The sequence below is a fragment of the Dreissena polymorpha genome, chromosome 12 (genome assembly GCF_020536995.1).
Source record: "Dreissena polymorpha isolate Duluth1 chromosome 12, UMN_Dpol_1.0, whole genome shotgun sequence".
NCBI classification, from domain to species: Eukaryota; Metazoa; Mollusca; class Bivalvia; order Myida; family Dreissenidae; genus Dreissena; species Dreissena polymorpha.
In genome coordinates this window covers 70,965,953-70,988,776 of record NC_068366.1, presented here as the reverse complement: position 1 = coordinate 70,988,776, position 22,824 = coordinate 70,965,953, and the positions used below count along the sequence as shown (strand labels likewise).

Here is a 22,824-nt window from a genome sequence, read left to right as displayed (position 1 = left end):
CAAGTGTATATGCAAATTACTGGTTTTGTTGTTTAATAAACGTTTAAAATTTTATGTAGAAACGCAGCTGCGTCTAGCCTTTTATATGCGCTTTGATTCTCAATCGACGTAATCAGTGCGAAAAGTAACACTCTGGTCCCTATTTATCTAATTATCAAAGCAATAATCAAACAAACAACACGATAGCGGCCTGTTGAAAGCGTCTGTTGACAATAGCATTAAAATGTTTAATGGAAGGTATTTCTCGTCATCTCGCTAATTGCGGGTCATCTCGCCGACGGGTTGCTCCAAATCATTCTCAATGCCTGTCGTGTTTGTATTTCGCGCATTTCTATTGTTTCTATTGTTTTCAGCTGTTTTCAACAATACTTCTTTACCGTAATTAATTTGGATCAATAGCCGATAATCGATTTGAAAAATATGCTTGGTCTTGTGCATCGTATGTTATCAATAGTGGTTTCTTAAAATTTACATTAACATCAAGATAAAAGTATGCAAGGTACATTTCATATACAATATTTATCTTTTGTCTGTCGACAATTAGTTAAATAAGGAATGCGCTTAAGTAACATCAGAAGCGTCGTTCGGAAAACTGTACTGGTGTAATGTATGTTGTATTTTGTTCAAATAGTTTTTAAGTTATCACAGGCATGCAGACTGTAGTTATATTATTTAAAGGGAACTGTTCTCCGATGTTTTTTTTATAGTTTCAGAACAAAATGCATACATTATGTTTCAAAAGGCGTATAACACTTCTGCCTAAGAAAAATGTAAATAAAAATATTGTTTCATTCGTGATTAATGGTCATTCGATATCGGTACAAAAATAAAGCGTTTGTAACGCTTTCCTCGATAATTTTGAAAGAATGTTTAATACTAAAAAGCATTTATAATTCGACATAATACACTTATGTCAGTGTGGTTCAGTGGTAGCTCATAAGGTATAGATTCCGTATGGCCCTGGTTCGAATCCCATACAGACATATTTAAATTCAACTGTTTTACTTGCTGTTGTTATTACTACAGACTATTACAAAAGTATGTTTATTTCTAAAAATATTTTAATAAAAAGTGAAAATATGTGAAAAGTTACTTTAAAATTTTTTATACGGGCAACATAAGAATTCACGGTGCTAACCCTAACATTATATAACAGTTAAATATATTAAAATACTATAATATAAATGTATATATAAAGAAAGAAAAAGTAATTGATACAATTAAGTAGACGTTATTTTCCAATATTGAATTAAACTATTTGTAAGATAATATAACGCGTCAAAATATTATAGTATGTTGTACTTTATTGTATAGCATTTATTGTTGCGTTTGCTTATCTTTAATTTGTAAATCGAAATGACCTCAGGCGAAACTTACGTTAGCACTACGTCCGTTTGATAGACGTAAAAAAGTAAATTTACTTGTCTGGATCTGTATCTCGTAGCCTGGAACATGCTGTACCACGGTAATTAACATTGTTTTTATCTGATAAACAGCTTTAATGTTCGAATGTTGACAGACAAATCCACATGGACATGTAGATTGCGTATTTTATCTTGAGTAACCCTTATTCCTATAAATATGAGGTCGATACTCGGTAGATTACGTCTAATTATTTGGACTAGAGTAACCCTTAACCACTTAGACAAGTATTTTGAAGCATTTGTGGTCCCTTAGAAAGTCAAATTTAATTAAAGACATCTCTTACTAGATTCAAGTTTTAAAGACTTCATTTCCAACGCTTTTATACTGATGAGCAGCAAACAGCATAAAACCTGAACAGCCTGCGAATTATTAGTACCCGGTATATGATGCTTGCACATAGCCAATTTTCACGTTTCTGAGTGGGAAAGGGGTAACGAAAATGATTGTGGCGTTATTAAGGTGTTATGTATTCTATATATAATTTGTTGTCTTGAAATGAATAATTTTTGGACACTTAGCAAGTGAAATTGTCTTATGATTGAACATGTTAAGCGACGTACAATTAATATAAACCATTTATCTGTTGGCTGTAGCCGCGTTCGGAAAACAAGTGGTGTTTGTGTAATGGCTGTAGTATTTGCAATGAAACATGCGTTTTAAAATTTCCCTCGGGATGCAGACAAAACATCACATCGGCCACTGGAAATTGCACAACTCCATGTCTTTGGGGGGGGGGGGGGTATTTGAGTGTATATGTGGGTCCTGCCATGTTAATTGGAAGGAGAAAAAAGTAAATAAAAAAATATATCAAATTTATCTCTGCTACCCGGGTAGTCCCCAAACAGGTCCAACGAAGCCATTGTACGGTGGTCAATCAGTTTTTAACTTTTTACTGTTCGCGTATGGGTTAAAGTGCAAATGTTAATCTGAAATAAACATGGGTTTGGTCGCGCTAAAACTAGAGGATAACATAATCTCATTTACACTGTCTAGTCAGTTACGATGGCTTACGTTTTGTTTTGCGAATTTGATTAAAACCGTTGCATCATACACCACTTCTTTCAATGTTGAATGGCTTGTAATCCACTGATAACAACATCACTCCAATAAAGGACGACATTCCACTACGGAGCGTCGGCTTGTATTAACAAGATAAAATAAATATACATTGAAGTGTAAGTATGTGCACTAAGCTGCATCCTTTTAGAGAATCGTTTGAAGCCATTTCAAGATCCATACTCCGTACAATCATTACCAGTATGTTTTGACTTGCGGAAAGTTTTGGCAGTCATGTTTTCCTTTCTGCCTGTAAGTTTATTTGATCGAGATCGTTTAAGAGGCGCGTTTGTTTTGTGATTAATTCTGGGGTGCGATGTTCGACTAGACCTCAAACCGCTTAAGCCTCCGATGCTTTGAATTGATCATTCCTATGTCCCTATATGCAGTTTTGAGCGTTTTTTTGTAAATGGTTGTTCTATTATAACTGTATTTAATACGAACAAGAATTTTTCTCCGGTTCCTAAAGTTTTATTGTTCGCCTTACTATTATAAAAGCGATTTCCAAACATTTAACTTGGAAATTGAGTTGTTCGTCATGATATAATTATTATTCAAACAAGGAAGAATATTCTATTTTTAATTAGCAGCGAATTTAAATGCTAGATTCAAACGGAAAACGATCGGAAACATTCGATACTAGTACACATATTTTTGTACGCACTGATTTATTTCTGTAAGAGATTGTGACCAGAACAGCTGCATTCAGGGTTTTCTGCCTTAGAATAAAGTAACACAAAGTTCCTTTCCCACTATTTTATCCACAACTGTATGATTTTTCATTCATATTCATGTATATTATGAATCACAGAAAAATACAACCAAGAGACATTGACGTTTTATGATAAACACATTTTGACGATTTATAGAAATTACCTAAGATCCGAAACCTGAAAATATGTGTAAATTATGAATAAATATTAAATAATATTTTAAATATTCACAACATATTACAGGTGAATGCATCATAAATATGTCGTGTTTGATAAATATGTCGTGATTGATCACAAAACACCAAACTAGCGTTAAATAGAAAAGTCAGAATTTGTAAACAAAAAGTATAAAAGTCAGAATTCGTAAACAAAAAATATTTGTCTATATATAGATGTCTATACTAATAGAGCAAACAAGCAATAAACTGAACACAGTCAAAATTATACAAAACACACACTATTTTAACAAGATTAACAAATAATTAGATAAATAGTTTAATATCTAAATGAAATATCAATATAATCATGTAATGCCATACCATTTCATTAAAGAAATCTCCAGTGAAATGAGAACATCTCTGACCAGATAGTTTTTCAAAGGTATGAAGAAAATTATTTACATCAATTTAAAAAACAATTATTTGTCAACAAGTTTCTATCTATTATGTCATACTTGACATTGTGAGTGATGGAAATAATGCTCATCTAGATATTATATCTCAAATATTCAGTAAAAGTTGGCTGATGTGTAAAATGAATATTACTACACATTGATTAATTTTCATTCAGTACAAATGTTGTATTTAGTAGAGAAACAGCCACCCAGGGTTTTCTTGCACCAAAATGCCTTTTATGATTTAATCGAAAGAAAATCAAGCTGGGATAACACGAAGGTCAAAAGACCATGCTCGCTAACCTGAGAAACAAGAAACCGTCGGAGACAGGTGATGCTCCCCAAAGTTTTTTTTTGTCACAATATTGCACTATATATTCGGATAAAAGGAAACGTCTTGAGGGGTATAACTTTGGACAAAATAATACAATGGATGGCTTAGCAACTAAAACTAAATTTTTTTAAAGGGCAATAACTCTCTTAATAAATCATCTAACCAGAACCCACAAATAACATGCGCATCTCCTAAAGGTAGTTAAGCTTCCCATAGAGCTTCATTGAATTCCAGTCAGTAGTTGGGGAGAAATAGCCTGGACAAGAATTGCACTATATGGCCATAACTCTGTGAAATTCATCCGACCATAACCGGCTGATAATATGCACATCTCCTGTTGGTAGTGAAGCTTCCCATAAAGTTTCATTGAATTCCCGTAATAAGTTGCTGAGAAATAGCTCGAACAAGAATTGCACTATATGTACAATGGAAAATTTCAAAGGGCCATAACTTTGTGAAAAATCATCCGACGAGAACCGGTGGATAATATGCACATCTCCTCTTGGTAGTGAAGCTTCCCATAAAGTTTGATTTAATTCCGGTCATTAGTTGCTGAGAAATAGCCCGGACAAGAATTGCACTATATGTACAGTTAATGGAAAATTTCAAAGGGCCATAACTCTGTGAAGAATCATCCGACCAGAATCCGCTGACAATATGCACATCTCCTTATGGTAGTGAAGCTTCCCATAAAGTTTCATTGAATTCCGGTCATAAGTTGCTGAGAAATAGCCCGGACAAAAATTGTGCACGGACGGACGGACACACGGACAGACGAAGCGGCGACTATATGCTCCCCCCCAATTTTTTTTTGGGGGGGGGAGCATAATAAAGGAACTAAACTGGTCAAAGGAAATATCAAAAGATAATCTGCCCAAATGATCTGTTTCAAGTTAAACCTACTCTGAATGCAAATACTAACATACATATTGATGACCATACTATTTCCTCGGAAACTAGTTGTCAATGATGTCATAGTTTTGCACAAATATATTCAATGTCTTTTTTCATCGCGGTAGACAACAGTGAAATAATGTCTTAGTATGTCGCCATCATCAATAATAAGAAAATAAAACAAAAACTGAACTGAAAATAGATTTAACAGCCAGTCTAAGAATCACAACATACACATGTTGTTTCAAAGACTTCTGAAATTTTCATGAAGGTTCATTCACCAGTGAGATGCATAACATGCTCTTCAATTCCAAACAACTAACTTTTTAGTACTGGTCTGATTAATTCACTTATTTAAATTTACTTCGGTACATGACTGTACAGTCTGCCTCTTTACTTGCTTCTATGAAAATATTTAATATGCCAATTTATAGTGAAAACAACATGTATTAAATAGCATACAAATACCTAGTTCATTTGGATAATGAACAATATCTATGACTAGATAGAAAGCACTTAATAAATAATGAGATTCTATAAATGGATTAATACATGTGTATTATATTTGAGTAGTTACCTTCTTGAGGCACAGTTCTTGTATTTTAAAAGTGAACTAAGATGCACAGAAAAATAATCGAGAATTTTGTTGTTGAATGAATTTGAATACAGGAAAATGAATTAACATGTTCCGACATACAATTAATTGTGCAATACAATTATCATGCCAATTGAATGCACATACAAATCATCATTTTAAAAATGCTTAATCACAAAATATGGACATATATATTTTTTAAACCATTACAATCGTTTTCTGTTGGATTTTAGTAATTGTCAACAGTATTTCAGTCATATCAGATTACAACTTCCAGAGAAAAGATGGTTAACCCTTACTACGTGTAAACAATAATGCTAGAAACTGAAAACTGTCATATTTGAATCAGAGGTAGTGGGAGAATAGTCCAAAAATAATTTAGTGACCAATTCTAACACAAGTTATGTTGATGGGCAGGGGATCTACCCCTCACTCCTCGGATTTTTAGTCCAATGCTCTACCACCTGAGCTAGCAGGCCCGCACAATTGTAACTGGAACTCTGTGTGTTAGATGTGTTCCTGACATGGAACAACTACAACATGACCAATTATGCATTTAACCAAACTTAATCATCCTGTTATGCCCACATGTACTTAGGTCTTTGAAAGATAACCTAACAACAATTTAGCAAAATCAAAGGACCCTGTATTTCTCTTTTTGTCAGGTTCTGCAAACAATTGTTTTACAAAAACAGTGTTTAATATGTACAAAAAAAACAACAACCAGGTTTTTGTTTACTTACTTAATCAATAAAAGCACAAAAAGAAACGAATATCATGACATAAAGTGATATTTTTAGGAATGTGCTACAGCTGTGGGTGCCAGCCCCATGTAAAAATATATCACTAACACCACAAATAAAAAGTACTATTTTTAATGACAATTAAACAAATATTTCTATCTGTGGGAAAAAAATTCATTACAAACTTTCCAAATCATTTTAATGAGATCATGCATACATTCTAAAAAGATACTTAATATTTTATGTCATCTTCTTAATGTTACATCTATCACATGTACGTGAAAAGTTTCATCACAACAATAGGGCCAGGTGCTCACCTGAGACCAAGGAACTCGACTTTTTTTATAAATTCCAAAGGTTTCACAATAGAACTATACAGAAAAAATGCCCCTACAGCTGACAGCCATGTTTTTGAACAAACCACAACTAGAGCTTTGTCACAGACATGATGAATACCCCCACATGCCGCATTGACACATAATATTTTGCATGTCATCTTCACAAAAAACAGCAAACACCATGCTCAATTTTTAAAACGCACTAAGTGACCCCTTGACCTAGTTGTTGACCCAGAAAGGCCCATGTTCTAACTTGGCCTTAAGATCATCTCCATAAAACTTCTGACCAAGTTTGGTGAAGATCGGATGTAAACTACTTGAATTAGAGAGCAGACACCATGCTGAATGTTAAAAAACGCACTAAGTTACACCGTGACCAAGTTTTTGGCCCAGAATGGCCCATGTTCAAACTTGTCCTAGAGATCATTTAAATAAACCTTGTGAATAAGTTTGGTGAGGATTGGATGAAAACTACTTGAATTAGAGAGCGAACAACATGGTGAGGTTTAAAACGCACTAAGATACCCCGTGACCTAGTTTTTGACCCGGCATAACCCATATTCAAACTTGACCTTGACATCATCTAGATACAACTTCTGACCAAGTTTGGTGAAGATTGGATGAAAACTACTTGAATAAGAGAGTGGACAACATTGTGATGTTTAAAACGCACTAAGTGATCCCGTGACTTTGTTTTTGACCCGGCATGACCAATATTCAAAATTGCCCTAGACATTATCAAGATACAACTTCTGACCAATTATGGTGAAGATTGGAAAAAAACTACTTGAATTAGAGAGCGGACAACATGGTGAGGTTTAAAACACACTAAGTGACCCCGTGACCTAGTGTTTGAACAGGCATGTCCCATGTTCAAACTTGACCTACACATCATCTAGTTACAACTTCTGACCAAGTCAGATTTAAACTACTTGAAATAGAGAGCGGACACCATGCTCAATGTGTAAAACTGACCCTGTGACCTAGTTTTTGATCTGGCATGGCCCATGTTCGAACTTGGCCTTCAGATCATCTAGATAAAACTTCTGACCAAGTTTGGTGAAGATCGGATGAAAATGACTTGAATAAGAGAGAGGACACCATGCTGAATGTTAAAAAACGCACTAAGTGACCCCGTGACCTAGTTTTTGACCAGGCAAGGCCCATGTTCAATCTTGGCCTTAAGATCATCTAGATACAACTTCTGACCAAGTTTGGTGAAAATCGGATGAAATTTACTTTAATAAGAGAGCGGAAAAGATGCTGAATGTTTAAAACGCACCAAGTGACCCCGTGACCTAGTTTTTGACCCGGCAAGGCCCATGTTCGAAGTTGGCCTAGACATCATGTAGATAAGACTTCTGACCAAGTTTGGTGAAGATCGGATAAAAACTACTTGAATTAGAGAGCGGACACCATGCTGAATGTTAAAAAAACGCACTAAGTGACTCCGTGACCTAGTTTTTGACCAGGCAAGGCCCATATTCGAACTTGGCCTTAAGATCATCTAGATACAACTTCTGACCAAGTTTGGTGAAGATTGGATGAAAACTACTTGAATTAGAGAGCAGACAACATGCTGAATGTTTAAAACGCACTAAGTGACCCCGTGACCTAGTTTTTGACCTGGCAAGGCCCATGTTCGAACTTGGCCTAGACATCATGTAAATACAACTTCTGACCAAGTTTGGTGAAAATCGGATGAAAAATACTTGAATTAGAGAGCGGACACTTAATACTGACCGACAGACAGACCGACGGACAAGTTCACTCCTATATGCCCACCTTAACTTCGTTTGTGGGGGTATAATAAATGTCAAAATCAGCAAGGGCATCATAACTCAGTTTGTAAATATTGAGAGCAAGTTTCAGGATGAATGATTACATACAAAATGTTACTTCTTTAGTGTAGTTAATTAGGTCAACTATAGAAATACATGTGTAAAAGGAAAACTGCACAGCCTCAAGGCAGGTTTTTTTTATGTACAGAAACCATATCTAACTCATAGGAGAAATAATTGACAAATGTTCAGAAAAAAATCCATCTAGGGTAAACAAATATCAAGCCTTACGCATTAAGAAGCCTTTCTTCAATTTTACATAGTGACTTAGTTTTTGAACCCATGTGACCCAGTTTCAAAATCATCAGAGATGTCATGGGAACAAATGTTTTTACACAGATTTTTATAGATCGGGTAATAAATGTAGCCTATAGAATGTTCCCAAGCATTGTTTTAAATTTAACCAGAAACCTAGCATTTGACACCACAAGATTCAGTTTGGAACTCGGCTTGGAAATAATAAAGATTGGGCATTAAATGAGGCTCAAGAGTGTTCCAATGGCAAATGCTGATGACGCACAATTAAAGATGGACAAAAGGCTATCACACAAGCTTACCATGAAACTGTTGTTCTCAGATGAGCACAAATTAATTTATCACAACAAACATAATTGTAAAACAATACCTTTTACCAATTAAAGTACTTAAAAAAAAGATTATTACAATACAAAAACACGCTTCCATCATAGAGTAATATTCAAATAGGGGTGTAGTATTACCACTGGTTCATTTATCAATATATCACAATATTTTGGAATACTAGAGTATATTATGATGTTTAATATTATAAGTTATATATATATTTAAAATCACAATCAATTCAAATCTAAACAAAATAAATAACGTCAGTTTTTATTAAACATCTGCTAATTGTTAATCATATCAATAAATTAAACGTGTTAAATACTAGTATATAGCTTGCACACAGAATGAACGTAAACATTTAAAAGCCACTTGCTGAATTAGATTTTGACACATACATACACACACACACAATTAATCATTGATTAGAAAAAAAATTGTTTTCCAAAAGGACGTTGAAAACAAATGAACCTGATCTTATATGGTAATATACAAGCATATCATTACACCCCCAATTTAAATGCCCCCAAACAATAATATGAAACTAAGAATACAAAAAAAGAAAACATATGTCCATACGGCATGTATGCCTAAACATAACACTTTTGTCTATAAACTAAACTAATGCTGTATTATCAGTTTTAACTTGCTGGTGTTCATGCAAAGTTATTTTAAAATGGATCATTATGATATGCAACATTATGAATGAGACATGTATATTAGATGCTGTTTTATGGAAAAATTGGACCATTTCGATCTGACAATTAACCTAATTTATCATGAATTCTTGAATTTCCCACTGATGATGTCCTCAGTGTGCACAATAGTGAAGCTGTACATGCTGAAATCCACACAGCAAATGCTGTGGAAGGCGATGTTGGAGAATATGGTCAAGTACTCGCAGAGTGCAAACCAGGAATACACTGGAAGTCACAAGAGAATAATACAGATTAGCTCCTTGTACATATGAAGTTGAATTGAATACTCTTTGATAACTTTTAAGACACTCCTGATATTATACTAAGATCATCTTCAATTATGAGTTATAAAAAAGATTGAACATAAACCAAATAAATTATCATTACTTAGTATGAATTCTGAATAAGAAAAACAAAAACAATTGCCTTCATTTATTTAAACAAAAGAATTTATTATTAAATTTTAAATGTACATGAATGTGTATGAAGGGTGAATAAACCAAACAAGAAAGTTTATCTTTGTTTACTTCAACAAAAGAATTCAATATGAAATTTACACAACTTATAAAACCCTATCAATGCCAAATCATGGAATAATTTGGAAAGTTCTGTTTCATTATTTTTTTTTTTTACATAACCTGGATTGCTAATTCAAAAAATAAAATATGCCCATATCAGTATTAGCATAGACAGCCAAGTGGCTTAGGCATTAGCCTTTTAATTGAAAGGTCAGTGGTTCATGCCCATGTGCGGGTCACTTTTTGTTCTTCTTAAGTTTCATTTTTGTTTTATGCTGGAGCTTTTAAGTTCCAATATTTGCATTTATTAATTTAAAGCATTTTATCATAAACTTCAAAAACTTCTTGAACAAGTCCCTTTAAGGAACAGTAAGGTGTTCACTAGAATTGTAATTACCACTTCTTAGTAAACATTGAGTTTCTCAGAATTATTTTCAGGCAATTTAAGAAAAAAAAGATTAACATGTGAGCATACATTTAACAAACAATACATATATTTTCAGAATTGTGAACAACACAATGATAGTTTTTATAACTAGCCTCTACTGCTTAAAACCATCCTATTTCAGTTCAAATTTACATCTGCAGCACAACTTAATAAAATGCCATCTCATGAATTTTACAAAATACTAAAAGAGGTACCTTGTTTTTTCAAATCTTTACTTACCATACGGTTCACAATAACTGTTGTGTCTAAAGTAAAAATACAACGAAGTAAAGAATATGGTCAGGTTAAATAGCCATATGTACACCTTTCTCTTGAGCAATAGAGAATCCTGAAATATAAGATAAAGATAATGGTAACAATAATAAACAAGGGCTGTTTGTAAAACATGCATGCCCTCCATATGGGCTGTCAGTTGTAGTGGCAGCCATTGTCTGATTACGTTTTTTGTCACTGTGACCTTGACCTTGACCTAGTGACCTGAAAATCAATAGGGGTCATCTGCCAGTCATGATCAATGTACCTATGAAGATTCATGAAACTAGGCGTAAGCGTTCTTGAGTTATCATCTGGAAACCATCTGGTGGGGACGGAGACCCCACGACACCAGTACATAATATAATCTGCAAATGTGGTCCTAATCTGCATCCAAGAACGAGTCACTAAGACCTAGACCTTTGACCCAGTGACCTCAAAATCAATAGGGGTCATCTGCCAGTCATGATCAATGTACCTATGAAGTTTCATGATCCTAGGCATAAGCGTTCTTGAGTTATCATCCGGAAACCATCTGGTGGGGACGGAGACCCCACGACACCAGTACATAATATAAACTGCAAATGTGGTCCTAAACTGCATTCAAGGAGTCACTGTGACCTTGACTTTTGACCTAGTGACCTCAAAATCAATAGGGGTCATTTGCCAGTCATGATCAATGTACCTATGAAGTTTCATGATCCTAGGCGTAAGCTTTCTTGAGTCATCATCCGGAAACCATCTGGTGGACGGACATATGGACGGACCGACATGTGCAAAACAATATACCCCCTCTTTTTCGAAGGGGGGCATAATAATAGTGAATCATATATAAAATTTCTTCATGTTTTAATAGACAAGATAATAAGGCAGTCCAAGAGACAGCTATAACATATGCAATGTTTTTTTGGTTTTGGTGGCCATCATTTTAATCCAGCCGGATTGACTCTAGTCTTTTGGATGTCTGAATGACATAAATATTTCTATTGGCATAGGAGATACCTACTGTAATCAGTGACTAATAGATTGTAGCTCAGTTTCAGGAATAAAATCATCAATGGTTATATGATATATGGAGCAGACATCTTAAAGTATGATCTCCAAGCAAGACATTGACCTTAAACCTGCATGACTGATTCATGTATTTTGAACATTACTTCAACATTGTTGCCAATGTTTATAACAATCTTTAAATACTAATAGGAGATATGAGTAGGACATGGAAATAGAGGCTCAATCTTATGACCTTAAAGTATGACCTTGGTCTTTAGCTAGCTTGACTGACTCATGCCTATTTCCTTTTGTGTCAATGACCTAAACATTTTAAAACTTTGACCTTCAATTACCATGACTGACTTAATTGTGACTTTTGTAAATTGCTTTAATAACCTTAACATTTAAGCCAAGTTTTCTGAAAATCCTTCAAAGAGAATAGGAGTAAACAGAGCAAACAACAAAAGGAGGCTCAAACCTTTAACCTTAACCTTGACATGGCGGCGTGACAAACTCATTCTTTCTATAAATAGTCTCAAGGACCTGATCATTTGAAGCAAAGCATCTGAAGCAGGTTTTATGAAAATCTGTTGAAGGCGATATTATTCAGACACTAGAACATTATGGACTCAGGCTGAAAGATGGACAAAGGGCATTCCTATAATACCCCGTCCTCTTTGTGGCAGGATATAGTTTATCTTAATTAATAATTTAATATTTTTATCTTGCGAGTACGTATTAAAGTACATAGAGAAGAACAATTCCTTTTGGTTGAACATGTGGTATAGCGCTGCACACGACTGCATTAATGTGACAATATTATTTGCTTGAAATTCACATACATATATAAAATAAGAAAACAATTATATGCAGTTTTTTTGTCATGCCACTGTATTTTGAACAGGTGCTTTACATCTACTTATCACACAAGAGACTTAGTGCCCTGACTTGCATACATGTACTAAACATATAACTACAATTAATGCAAAATAATGTGAGACAAATTAAATCAGTAGCAGATTACAAAGTTCTCAAATAGCAGGGAAAAAACGACCAAAGAGACAATTGATCATTAAATTGATTAACAAACCTGACTGGATGGCATAACAACTTTTGACCTATGTGTCCAGTGAATGAGAATACAGGACAGAATCATGTAGATCTGGGAGCAGACCATGAATGTTATGAAGGACTTCTCGTGGATATCTACAAGAAAAAAAACATTTAAATAGCAGTGAATCAGAATACTAGTAATTTGTCTAGGCTCGCTTAAATCACATCATTAAAATATGTACAGAATACTTATAATGAAGTGTTCATCATTCCCTAAACTTATTGAGATTTCAAATACTGCTAAACTGTATAATTTTATTTATCTATATAATCTAACCTGTAAATTACATCAAAATCACATAAAATATACACAGTGTCAACTTAATTTGTTTTCATACCTGCATTGTCTGTAGAAGATATGGCCGTCAACACAATGAGAGCAACATTTTCTAGTATATGGCAACACACTGCAACAGTCACCAAGTTTTTGTAAAGTAAATGCTTTACACCCATGTGGACCCGTAGATGCCAGTGGAAGTAGCAGTACGCCAGCAGGAACCTTAAACCTGCTTGAAGGCTGATGCATATCCTCCACACATACCGCTGTGGTGTGAATCCTCCTATAGCTGAGCTAACGGTTGGGAGGAAGTTTTTCACCTAGAAATGAATAACAGTGCACTCTTAATTCAGAACTCCATTTATTGGACTTCAAATGTTCTGTGCTGGTATTCATTAAGCTCCTAAGGGTAAACTTATAAAAATTCCTAAAATAATAAAAAAATCATAAAGTCTTTTGCTCTTTCATTTTGGTGCTTTTTTCATTTAATTGGTTTATTTAAAAAAAAATTGCATAGAAGAAGAGTATTTTGGCATTACAAAACTGAAATCATAAGAATTTCAATAAAAATTGAATTCTAAAATTTTCCCTTAAATCCAGCTAATGTAAAGATTTGCCTTAAAAGCTTTATGAATACCAGCCCTGGTCTATAGACAATGTAACCAGTAAGTGTTTATAAGAAAATATTTTTTCTTACACAAACCTAATGAAAATGCTTGCATGAATATAGTCACTTAAATATAACTGGTTGAAATAAGACCCCAAAATATGGCGAACATTTCTTAGCAACATTCCGGTTAGCGAGTAGTTTCCAGATACTAGCATTTTCCTGACAATCGAAAAACATGTATTTCATGAACGCTTTTCCCACTATATAATACTTTTCTAAATAATTTATTAATAAATTGATTATTATTAATACAATTTTACTAGTAGATCTATTCAACATTTTTTTTTTTAATTAAAGTTAAGTTTCAGCATATGATCAAATGTAGTAAAAATCTTTTTTATGCCCCATTCCTCTCTTAAGCTCTTGCAACCACTAGCTCCCTTTGGATGGTTGATTTTTAGTTGCCTTGCGGGAATTTTTTGGGATTTTATAGCCGTTATTCTGTCATGTTTCCATTGAAAAAGATTTTTTCTCCCTAATCCATTCAGAAAATTTATAGCATGACTATTAAAAATGTTTGGAAATAGAGCTAGTTTTTTATATTTTTTTTTCTTTATTTTGGAATTTAAAAAAACGAGGGTGCGCACTATGCATGGGGGCGCGCTATACATGACCTCTTACGGTAAGTGTTAAACTGTTAAAAGAAAGCATTCTGAAGTCCAAGATAAAATGTTCATTTAAATGACATGTTTATTATTTTATTTATACTTAATACTTTAAAGATATTTTTTTATCTTTAGAAATGAACATGTATACAAACAATAAAATGTTCAAGTAACTTATCTTTTAATGACACGATTTTATTATTATTTAATTAATGTTACTTAAGTTTAGCATTTAAACTTACATTCAGGGTGATACACTTGAATTAATATATATATAATTAGTATGTAGTTAAAGCCATAATCTAATTTATCATCAGATTATGTTTGCATCTCCGGTAACCCCTATTTATGACACCTACTGATTGATTTTATCAGACACACTGATTGGATATGTCTTTATTGTAAATTAAAGGAAAATGAAAGACTATTCTTTTTATTGAATTTATATATTTATTCATTCTACCCCACTCTCACTGTATATTATGTGTTGTTGTTGTAAAAATTATTGGAAGTCTCAATATGCTACGTAATGTGATACTTTGTTATATTGCCCATATTGTATATGTTATATACTTGGGTGAAAATAAAGTTCTGTTCTGCTCTGTTTTGCAGTGTGGCAAAAATTTGTATTTTTTTTGTTTTCTTTTCCAAGTTTTCATAATATAATTGACATACTTTCAATGTTTATTTGTGTACACTTGTTGTGCAAAAATTCTTGTAATTGTTACACATTTATTTTTGTACTATTAAATGTTTGCTGCACATAGATTTGTGTTTGTTTAAACATGTATAATCGATATGTGTCTAAATTTGCTCGATCTGGACGGGTATGTGGAAGAAACCACTGCTGGGTTTTACTCAATGATCATGGAGCGGAGTGCGCAATTGAACACTATTGACCTTAAGATACAGTGTCTTTGAAGATGTCAATTGTTGAGTTCACAATGTCTTCACTTAGTTTGTTCACATCAATTACAGCTTTAACAAAGAATGAATTTTTAAAGTTGACAGTTTTTGCTCGAATTGATTCAAAGCAATTAAAATAATTGTTTACTAGATTTCACACAGTCACTATGTTTCGAGGGATAAAGTCCTCTTAATTTTTAGCCTTTATGTGTTGTTTAGGCATTCTGGCATAAGGTAGCGTTTAATGGCAATGGCTGGTACGTGTTCTTCACCACCTTGTACAAGAGCGTAAACCTGTAGACACGTCTTCTGTCTTTGAGTGGTGGGAGTTCCAACTTGTGAAGCATTTCTGTGACACAACCGTGCAGGCTGTCTGGAGCGGTAGTCTCTGGTGATGAACTTTGCGGTGGATCGCTGGAACCCTCTAGGAGGTCAATGTCTGTTTTTGGTAGAAAGGGTCTCATACCACACTGGCATATTCTAGGTTAGAACGGACTTGTGCTAGGTAGGATTTTTTTCGGCAGTCTAAAGGGCAGTGACAGAGGCTTCTTCTGAGAATACCAAGAGCAGAGTAAGCTTGCTTTGATATATTTTTTATATAGGTTTTCCATTCCATGTCTTCCAGGGTTTTGCGGGACGTGATATTCTGCGTCAAATACACATAAAATGCCAGTCAGGACCCGTCATATTTTTTAATTTGCGTCCCATGGGACGCACAATCATTTTGACGTATTGGTTCTCGTTCTATCAACAAGAAACTTTGAGAGACAACTGCACTACGTAATTTTAAAAAAAGATGTACGAGTTGTCATGCTTGTTGATTTATCAACCAATCTTGTTATCGCGCACCTGCTGTTGCTAGATGCAAAGTCCCAAATTGAGATAACATTGCGTAAATGTGAGCTATTTATGTCTCTATGAAAGGAAAGATTATTGAAGCTATGCTAGCTTATTATCTGGCAAGCAAGATTAAACTAAAAAAAAACAAAACAATCTTTAATTGTCTAGGTGTGTGTTAAATATTGGCTATTGTTTATGTAAATAATTGATTACTATACTTTTAACTAATTGACTTTGACACAGCCAACATAATTAGCATACATTTGCCGCTTGTAACTCAAATGGCATGCATTTAATTATTCCCTATTTCAACAGCAAAAATGTCAAAACAAGGTGACCTACGAGCTTTCTTACAAACGAGTTCAAAAGATGCGGAATCAGCCAAACAAATGCAAGGCTCTACTAATATATCACTTAGTTATATTGGGACCCCCATTTTTATTGACAGGACCCCTGAAAATTATAAACTAGAGTCCAAGGGACCCCTTAAATTTGACATGAATGTAAAACCCTGGTCTTCTGATAAAGTATTACCAAGGCAGGGGTTATATTTCTTCTTATTGAATTGCAGTGAACGGCCATTTCACCATTTTGATACGACTGTTTCACAAATCTAGTAAGGCCACTATACTTGACAAGAACGGCCATTTTAAACTTCGAAAATTTGACTTTTTGGGCTGCGCTCTACAGACTGAGCTAGCCGTCTTGGTGGAATGGTAGCAGGCTCTTTCGGCCCCAAGCTTTTTCAGCCCAGTCCGAAATTTCAGGCTTTTTCGGCCCAAAGCTTATTCGGCCCCAAATCAACCTGGCTTATTCGGCCCTATATTTTATTACACTTGATTGGTTACAGCGGGTGTTAGATTAGCTAGCGGTCCATTTGGTGACAATAAAAGTGTTTTAAATGATATATTGTGTTGTCGGTTTGTTTCTTTGTATTGCTTTTGATTATCAAAGACCAATAAAATACAAAATATTTTATAGGTCTTTGTGTTTATGGACGATTAAATGAAATTAATTGAAAACGACACAGACCTATACAATACATTTTCTGTATTTTATAGGTCTTTGAAAACTATTATCGTTTAACAAACTGTTACCAATGTACTTAATTGTTTGAATTGTTAAATTGAGCCGGCATTTAATTGAATCGATTGTCGGTTGGTTTGTTAAATATTGCGTATAATTAAAGGTGTAAATGATGAGTATTTGTTTGATATGTTCATTTCACAATTGTAGTCTTTTGTCAGGTATTTAGCAGTTCTTAAACGGAATTATTGCACAAACTTATAAAAGTGCAATTAGTGTGTTCATTGGTATCATAAATCATTTTGCTATCTATGTTATACTTCGGCTACTAGTTCTAAAATTGTGCTGTTAAATTTGGTATGATATTGGATGTTACTTGTGTTAATCGTAAATAAATTATTACAAACAAAACTAATATAATGTCTAAGATTTTTGACAGTCAATTAATTGTCCAATATAATCGATTTTGTATTTATGTCCAATTAACACAGATTTGCCCTCGCCCCTCACAAGTTTTATTTCAGAGTATATTTCTCATCTATAATTTACATATGTTTCGTTAATACAATTTTTAATCAACATATGTTTCGTCTATACAAATACGAATATACAATATAAAAAATTGTAAATTGATATCAACAAAATCTATTATAGCCGACTTAGTATGCATACATTTATACTTTTGCTAACAAATACTAACAATAAAGTTCTAACTTCTTTCGCAAAATATTTTAAAAATGATTTTTAAATGAGAACTAAGACAAAGAATGCAAACATGGATTAATCTAATAGCCTTATTACAATTTATTAATCTGGTGACACATGTTTTTACAACCTGATAAAGGTCATAAAACCGGGCATAGATGCGGGTGCTAGTCAATAGCTTCACTTGATAATGAAAGACAAGGTTGTAGTTATTAAGTGTATGCTGTCAATAAGAATAATTTTTTGCTCTGATTGCTTATGCAATTAAACTGATAATTGTTTTGAAAAATTATGAGATTCGTTGTGTCAATTCACAAATGAATTATGATAGGGAGTTTTTTTATAGGTATAGTCTCATCCAATATTTACAATTTTCACAATTTTGCATATATAAAATATTAAGATGATGCAATACATGCAAGTGTCTATGCAAACTGACTAGCTAAGATTTCCGACATATATTATTTATTTTTATTATTATGTAAGCTTGAACATATATTAATAGTAAAATCGTTGACATGGTTACAATTTGCCAACGAGAAATGGTGCGGCAGAATCCAACGCGTATCCCCATGTCGCATGTTTGACCCAGGGACACCCCATGGTTGGTAATGGGTCCATGCATAGTTGAGATTGACTGTATTGTCATAAGATAAGTTCAGTATCAATTAGAAGTGAATCGGTGTAGAAATGAAGAAATTATAGTAAAAGACAATTTTGGGTGGGTGTGGCCTATTATGGGCGGGGCGCCCCAGGGTTGGTAAAGGGGCCATACATAGTTGAGATTGACCGCCTTATCATAAGAGATGTTCAGTATCAATTTGAAGTAAATCGGTGTAGAAATGAAGAAATTATAGTAAAAGGCAATTTTGGATGGGCGTGGCCTATGTGGGCAGGGAGCCCCAGGGTTGGTAATGGTGCCATGCATAGTTGAGATTGACTGTATTGTCATAAAAGAGGTTCAGTATCAATTTGAAGTGAATCAGTGTACAAATAGAGATATAATAGTAAAAGGCAATTTTGGGTGGGCATGGTCTATGTGGGCGTGGCCTATGTGGGCCGGGCTCCCCAGGGTTGGTAATGGGGCCATGCATAGTTGAGATTGACCGTATTGTCATAAGAAAAGTTCAGTATCAATGAGAAGTGAATCGGTGTAGAAATGAAGAAATTATAGTAAAAGACAATTTTGGGTGGGTGGGGCCTATTATGGGCGGGGCGCCCCAGGGTTGGTAAAGGGGCCATACATAGTTGAGATTGACCGCATTGTCATAAGAGATGTTCAGTATCAATTTGAAGTAAATAGGTGTCGAAATGAAGAAATGATAGTAAAAGGCAATTTTGGGTGGGCGGGGCACATCAGGGTTGGTAATGGCGCCATGCATAGTTGAGATTGACTGTATTGTCATAAGAGGTTCAGTATCAATTTGAAGTGAATCGGTGTAGACATGAAGATATTATATTAAAAGGCAATTTTGGGTGGGCATGGCCTATGTTGGCGGGGCGCCCCAGGGTTAGTAATGGGGCCATGCATATTTGAGATTAACTGTATTGTCATTAGAGAGGTTCAGTATCAATTTAAAGTGAATCGGTGTAGAAATGAAGAAATTATAGTAAATGGCAATTTTGGGTGGGCGTGGCCTACATGTGGGCGGGATGCCCTAGGGTTGGTAATGGGGCCATGCATAGCTGAGATTGACCGTATTGTCATAAGAGAGGTTCGGTATCAATTTGAAGTGAATCTGTGTAGAAATGAAGAAATTATAGTAAAAGGCAATTTTGGGTGGGCGTGGCCTATGTGGCCGGGGCGCCCCAGGGTTGGTAATGGGGGCCATGCATAGTTGAGATTGACCTTATTGTCATAAGAGAGGCTCAGTATCAATTTGAAGTAAATCGGTGCAGAAATGAAGAAGTTATGTAAAATAACATAAAAAATTAGTGAAAATCTCTGACCCAGCCCCGCCCAAACCCCCATAACTTTTGACCCAGGGGTCAGATAAAAATTCCGTCGCTGTCACCGTCGCACGTATGCTCATAGCTACCATGTATGTAAGTTCCAAGGTTCTAGTGCTAATAGTGTAGGAGGAGCAGGTGGCCAGGACGGACAGACACACATCAATACAATATCCCCACTTTTTCTCCGAAAAACGTGGGGATAATAATTTTTTATTTATTTTATTGTCAGTTCAAATTTGACAGACACAATTCTTCAGTAAGTCAAAGAATAATTTTTATTTATAATCTTACATGTATATCTACCATTTATAGTCTTAAATCTACCAATTTGTTAAATGTTCATCCAAATACACATCACAAAATGTATTTAACAACCTGATACAAATCATAAAACCTGGCACAGGTGCAGGTGTGCTAGACAATGGCTTCATTCGATAATTAATTACGGGGTCTGAGTAATAAAAGAAAACAACATCTGTTTAATGCATTAACGATGTGTATCACAACAGGAACAAGTGTATGATGTTAACAAGAATAACAAGATATGTGTTTGTCAGAAACACTATGTCCCCTTTTGCGCCGCTTTGAAGCTATATATTTGACCTTTGACCTTAAAGGATGACCTTGACCTTTAACCACTCAAAATGTGCAGCTCCATGAGATACACATGCATGCCAAATATCAAGTTGCTATCTTCAAAATTGCATAAGTATTCATTACATGAGCGATTTTGACCCATATATTTGACCTTGAAGGATGACCTTGACCTTTCACCACTCAAAATGTGCAGCTCCATGAGATACACATGCATGCCAAATATCAAGTTGCTATCTTCAATATTGCAAAAGTTATTGCAAATGTTAAAGTTGGGGCAAACAAACAAACATGCAAACAAACACACAAAACAACAGACAGGGCAAAAACAATATTTATTATAAAAATTGTTACGAAATTTTCAAACACGTTGTAGGCAGTTCCGCGACAGAAAAATTATGATGATGATAATAATTATGATGATGATTATTAATATACTGATGATTATAATGATGATGATGGTGATTATGATGATGAATGATAATTATTATGATGATGATATTGGTGATGATGTAATTGAACTTACTAATAAATTGAACTATTTATGTGCAGTAAATACGATACTGTATTGTATTGTTAAGACGTAGGTATTCCTTATTGTTATGACTTTAAAGTTATCCAAATATATGTTATTGAAATAAATTTATAGTTTGTTTTATTTTCAAAGCTGTCTCAGACTCTTGTATCTAGTCTATAATAACGCCTCATTTCGACGACGACATACCTGAATCAAAAGACAATATAATCTTTTTTTCAATGGAATAATCTTCAATAAAGATAATATAATACAGTATACTCAAACCCGGTTTACTTGCAGGTTGGGTTGAGTCGCGGTATTTCATTAGCGCCCTCTGGATTTTGTTTATAAACTAACATGCGTGACCTACAAGTCAAATCCGACAGAAAACATCTCTCGCTACAGATTGGAATCGATTTTTGGTAATTAGATGTTGTAAAACTCGGACTTTAACAATATTTGAATTTTTAAAGTTCAGTTAATTGTAGCAACGAAAAAATACGACATTGCTTGAAAATAACTGTGCTATTTATTTTAAGTGTTGTCTTAAATTCCATATATTTTAATTTTTATATACTTAATTGTCATTTTCAAGTGTGTCAGAGCTTTGATTATTCATGTTTAATTTTAAATAAGTGCTGTTTAACCTATTTACCGCAAATCTACCGGGAGAAAAAAATATATCCCGGTGTGACCCAAATTCGACGATGTAACAGTTACATGAAGCAATATATAGCAAATAATGAAAGAAATAATGAAATGTTTAATAGCACAAAATAATATTTTAAACTCGGCTGTATTACTTTGAAATGATTCCAAGACAATAATCATCCATTTAATCAATACAAATAGAACATCGTCGAATTTAGGTGTCGTCGAATTTGGGTTGCGGTAGGATACAATAGCGGACAGTGGTGTTGAATTTGTTTCCACGGCAGTTAATAATGAAGGATTTTGGTCATAAAAAGGCAGCTTTCCAATAAAATTAAGTTAAATATGATTGTCCTTTAAATCATTAATCTGATATATAAAGAACATTTCTAGACGCAAGTGAATATTCCTCAAGTACCGCGAGTCAACCGTGTTGCAGTATAATAAACAATATTCCATAGTTTTAAAGAGTATCGACCAACGTATTTTCAACGATTTATTCAAATAAAAAAATGGGGCCGAAAAAGCCTGGTCCTTGGGCCGAATGAGCCTGAAATTGGGGCCGAATGAGCCTGAAAAGAAAACTGGACCGAAAGAGCTTGGGGCCGAAAGAGCCGACAACCGGTAGAATTAGTGAGATGTGACCTATGAAACTTTGCGACTATACTTACTCTACATATTGTGCGATTGGAAGCCTCAAAATCATACAAAATAGACCAAACAATCGCGAACAATATTCCAAACAAAGGAAATCCTACTGCCACGCATCCTAAAATTCTCAGAGGTACAATTTTCATGACTATGATTTGTAAATAAGTGACTCGTTACGATGGTGTTTATGAATTGTTATAGGGTGTCGTTTTGTTTACCGATAAAGTTAATGGATTAAAAAAATATTCTTTACAAAAAACGCATTCTGGTCGA

The 22,824-nt window shown here is 34.3% G+C and overlaps 1 protein-coding gene across 2 annotated transcripts; it reads right to left on the bottom strand.

Annotated features, from left to right (window-relative positions):
- Nucleotides 1–3,222: 3,222 nt before the first annotated feature.
- On the bottom strand, nucleotides 3,223–22,750 carry LOC127853884 (post-GPI attachment to proteins factor 2-like). Of its 2 annotated transcripts, XR_008036781.1 has the most exons (6): nucleotides 22,572–22,750; nucleotides 13,495–13,753; nucleotides 13,134–13,249; nucleotides 11,018–11,126; nucleotides 8,169–10,057; nucleotides 3,223–7,852 (listed from the first exon to the last, which is right to left on the bottom strand). XR_008036781.1 is itself a non-coding variant. In XM_052388687.1 (5 exons), exons 1-5 carry the CDS (start codon nucleotides 22,695–22,697, stop codon nucleotides 9,912–9,914), a joined length of 756 nt encoding a protein of 251 aa, XP_052244647.1. In that variant the 5' UTR covers nucleotides 22,698–22,750; the 3' UTR covers nucleotides 3,223–9,911. The 2 variants fall into 2 exon arrangements, 1 of the variants encoding a protein (XP_052244647.1); XM_052388687.1 differs by having other exon boundaries at nucleotides 3,223–10,057.
- Between the last annotated feature and the right edge of the window lie 74 nt (nucleotides 22,751–22,824).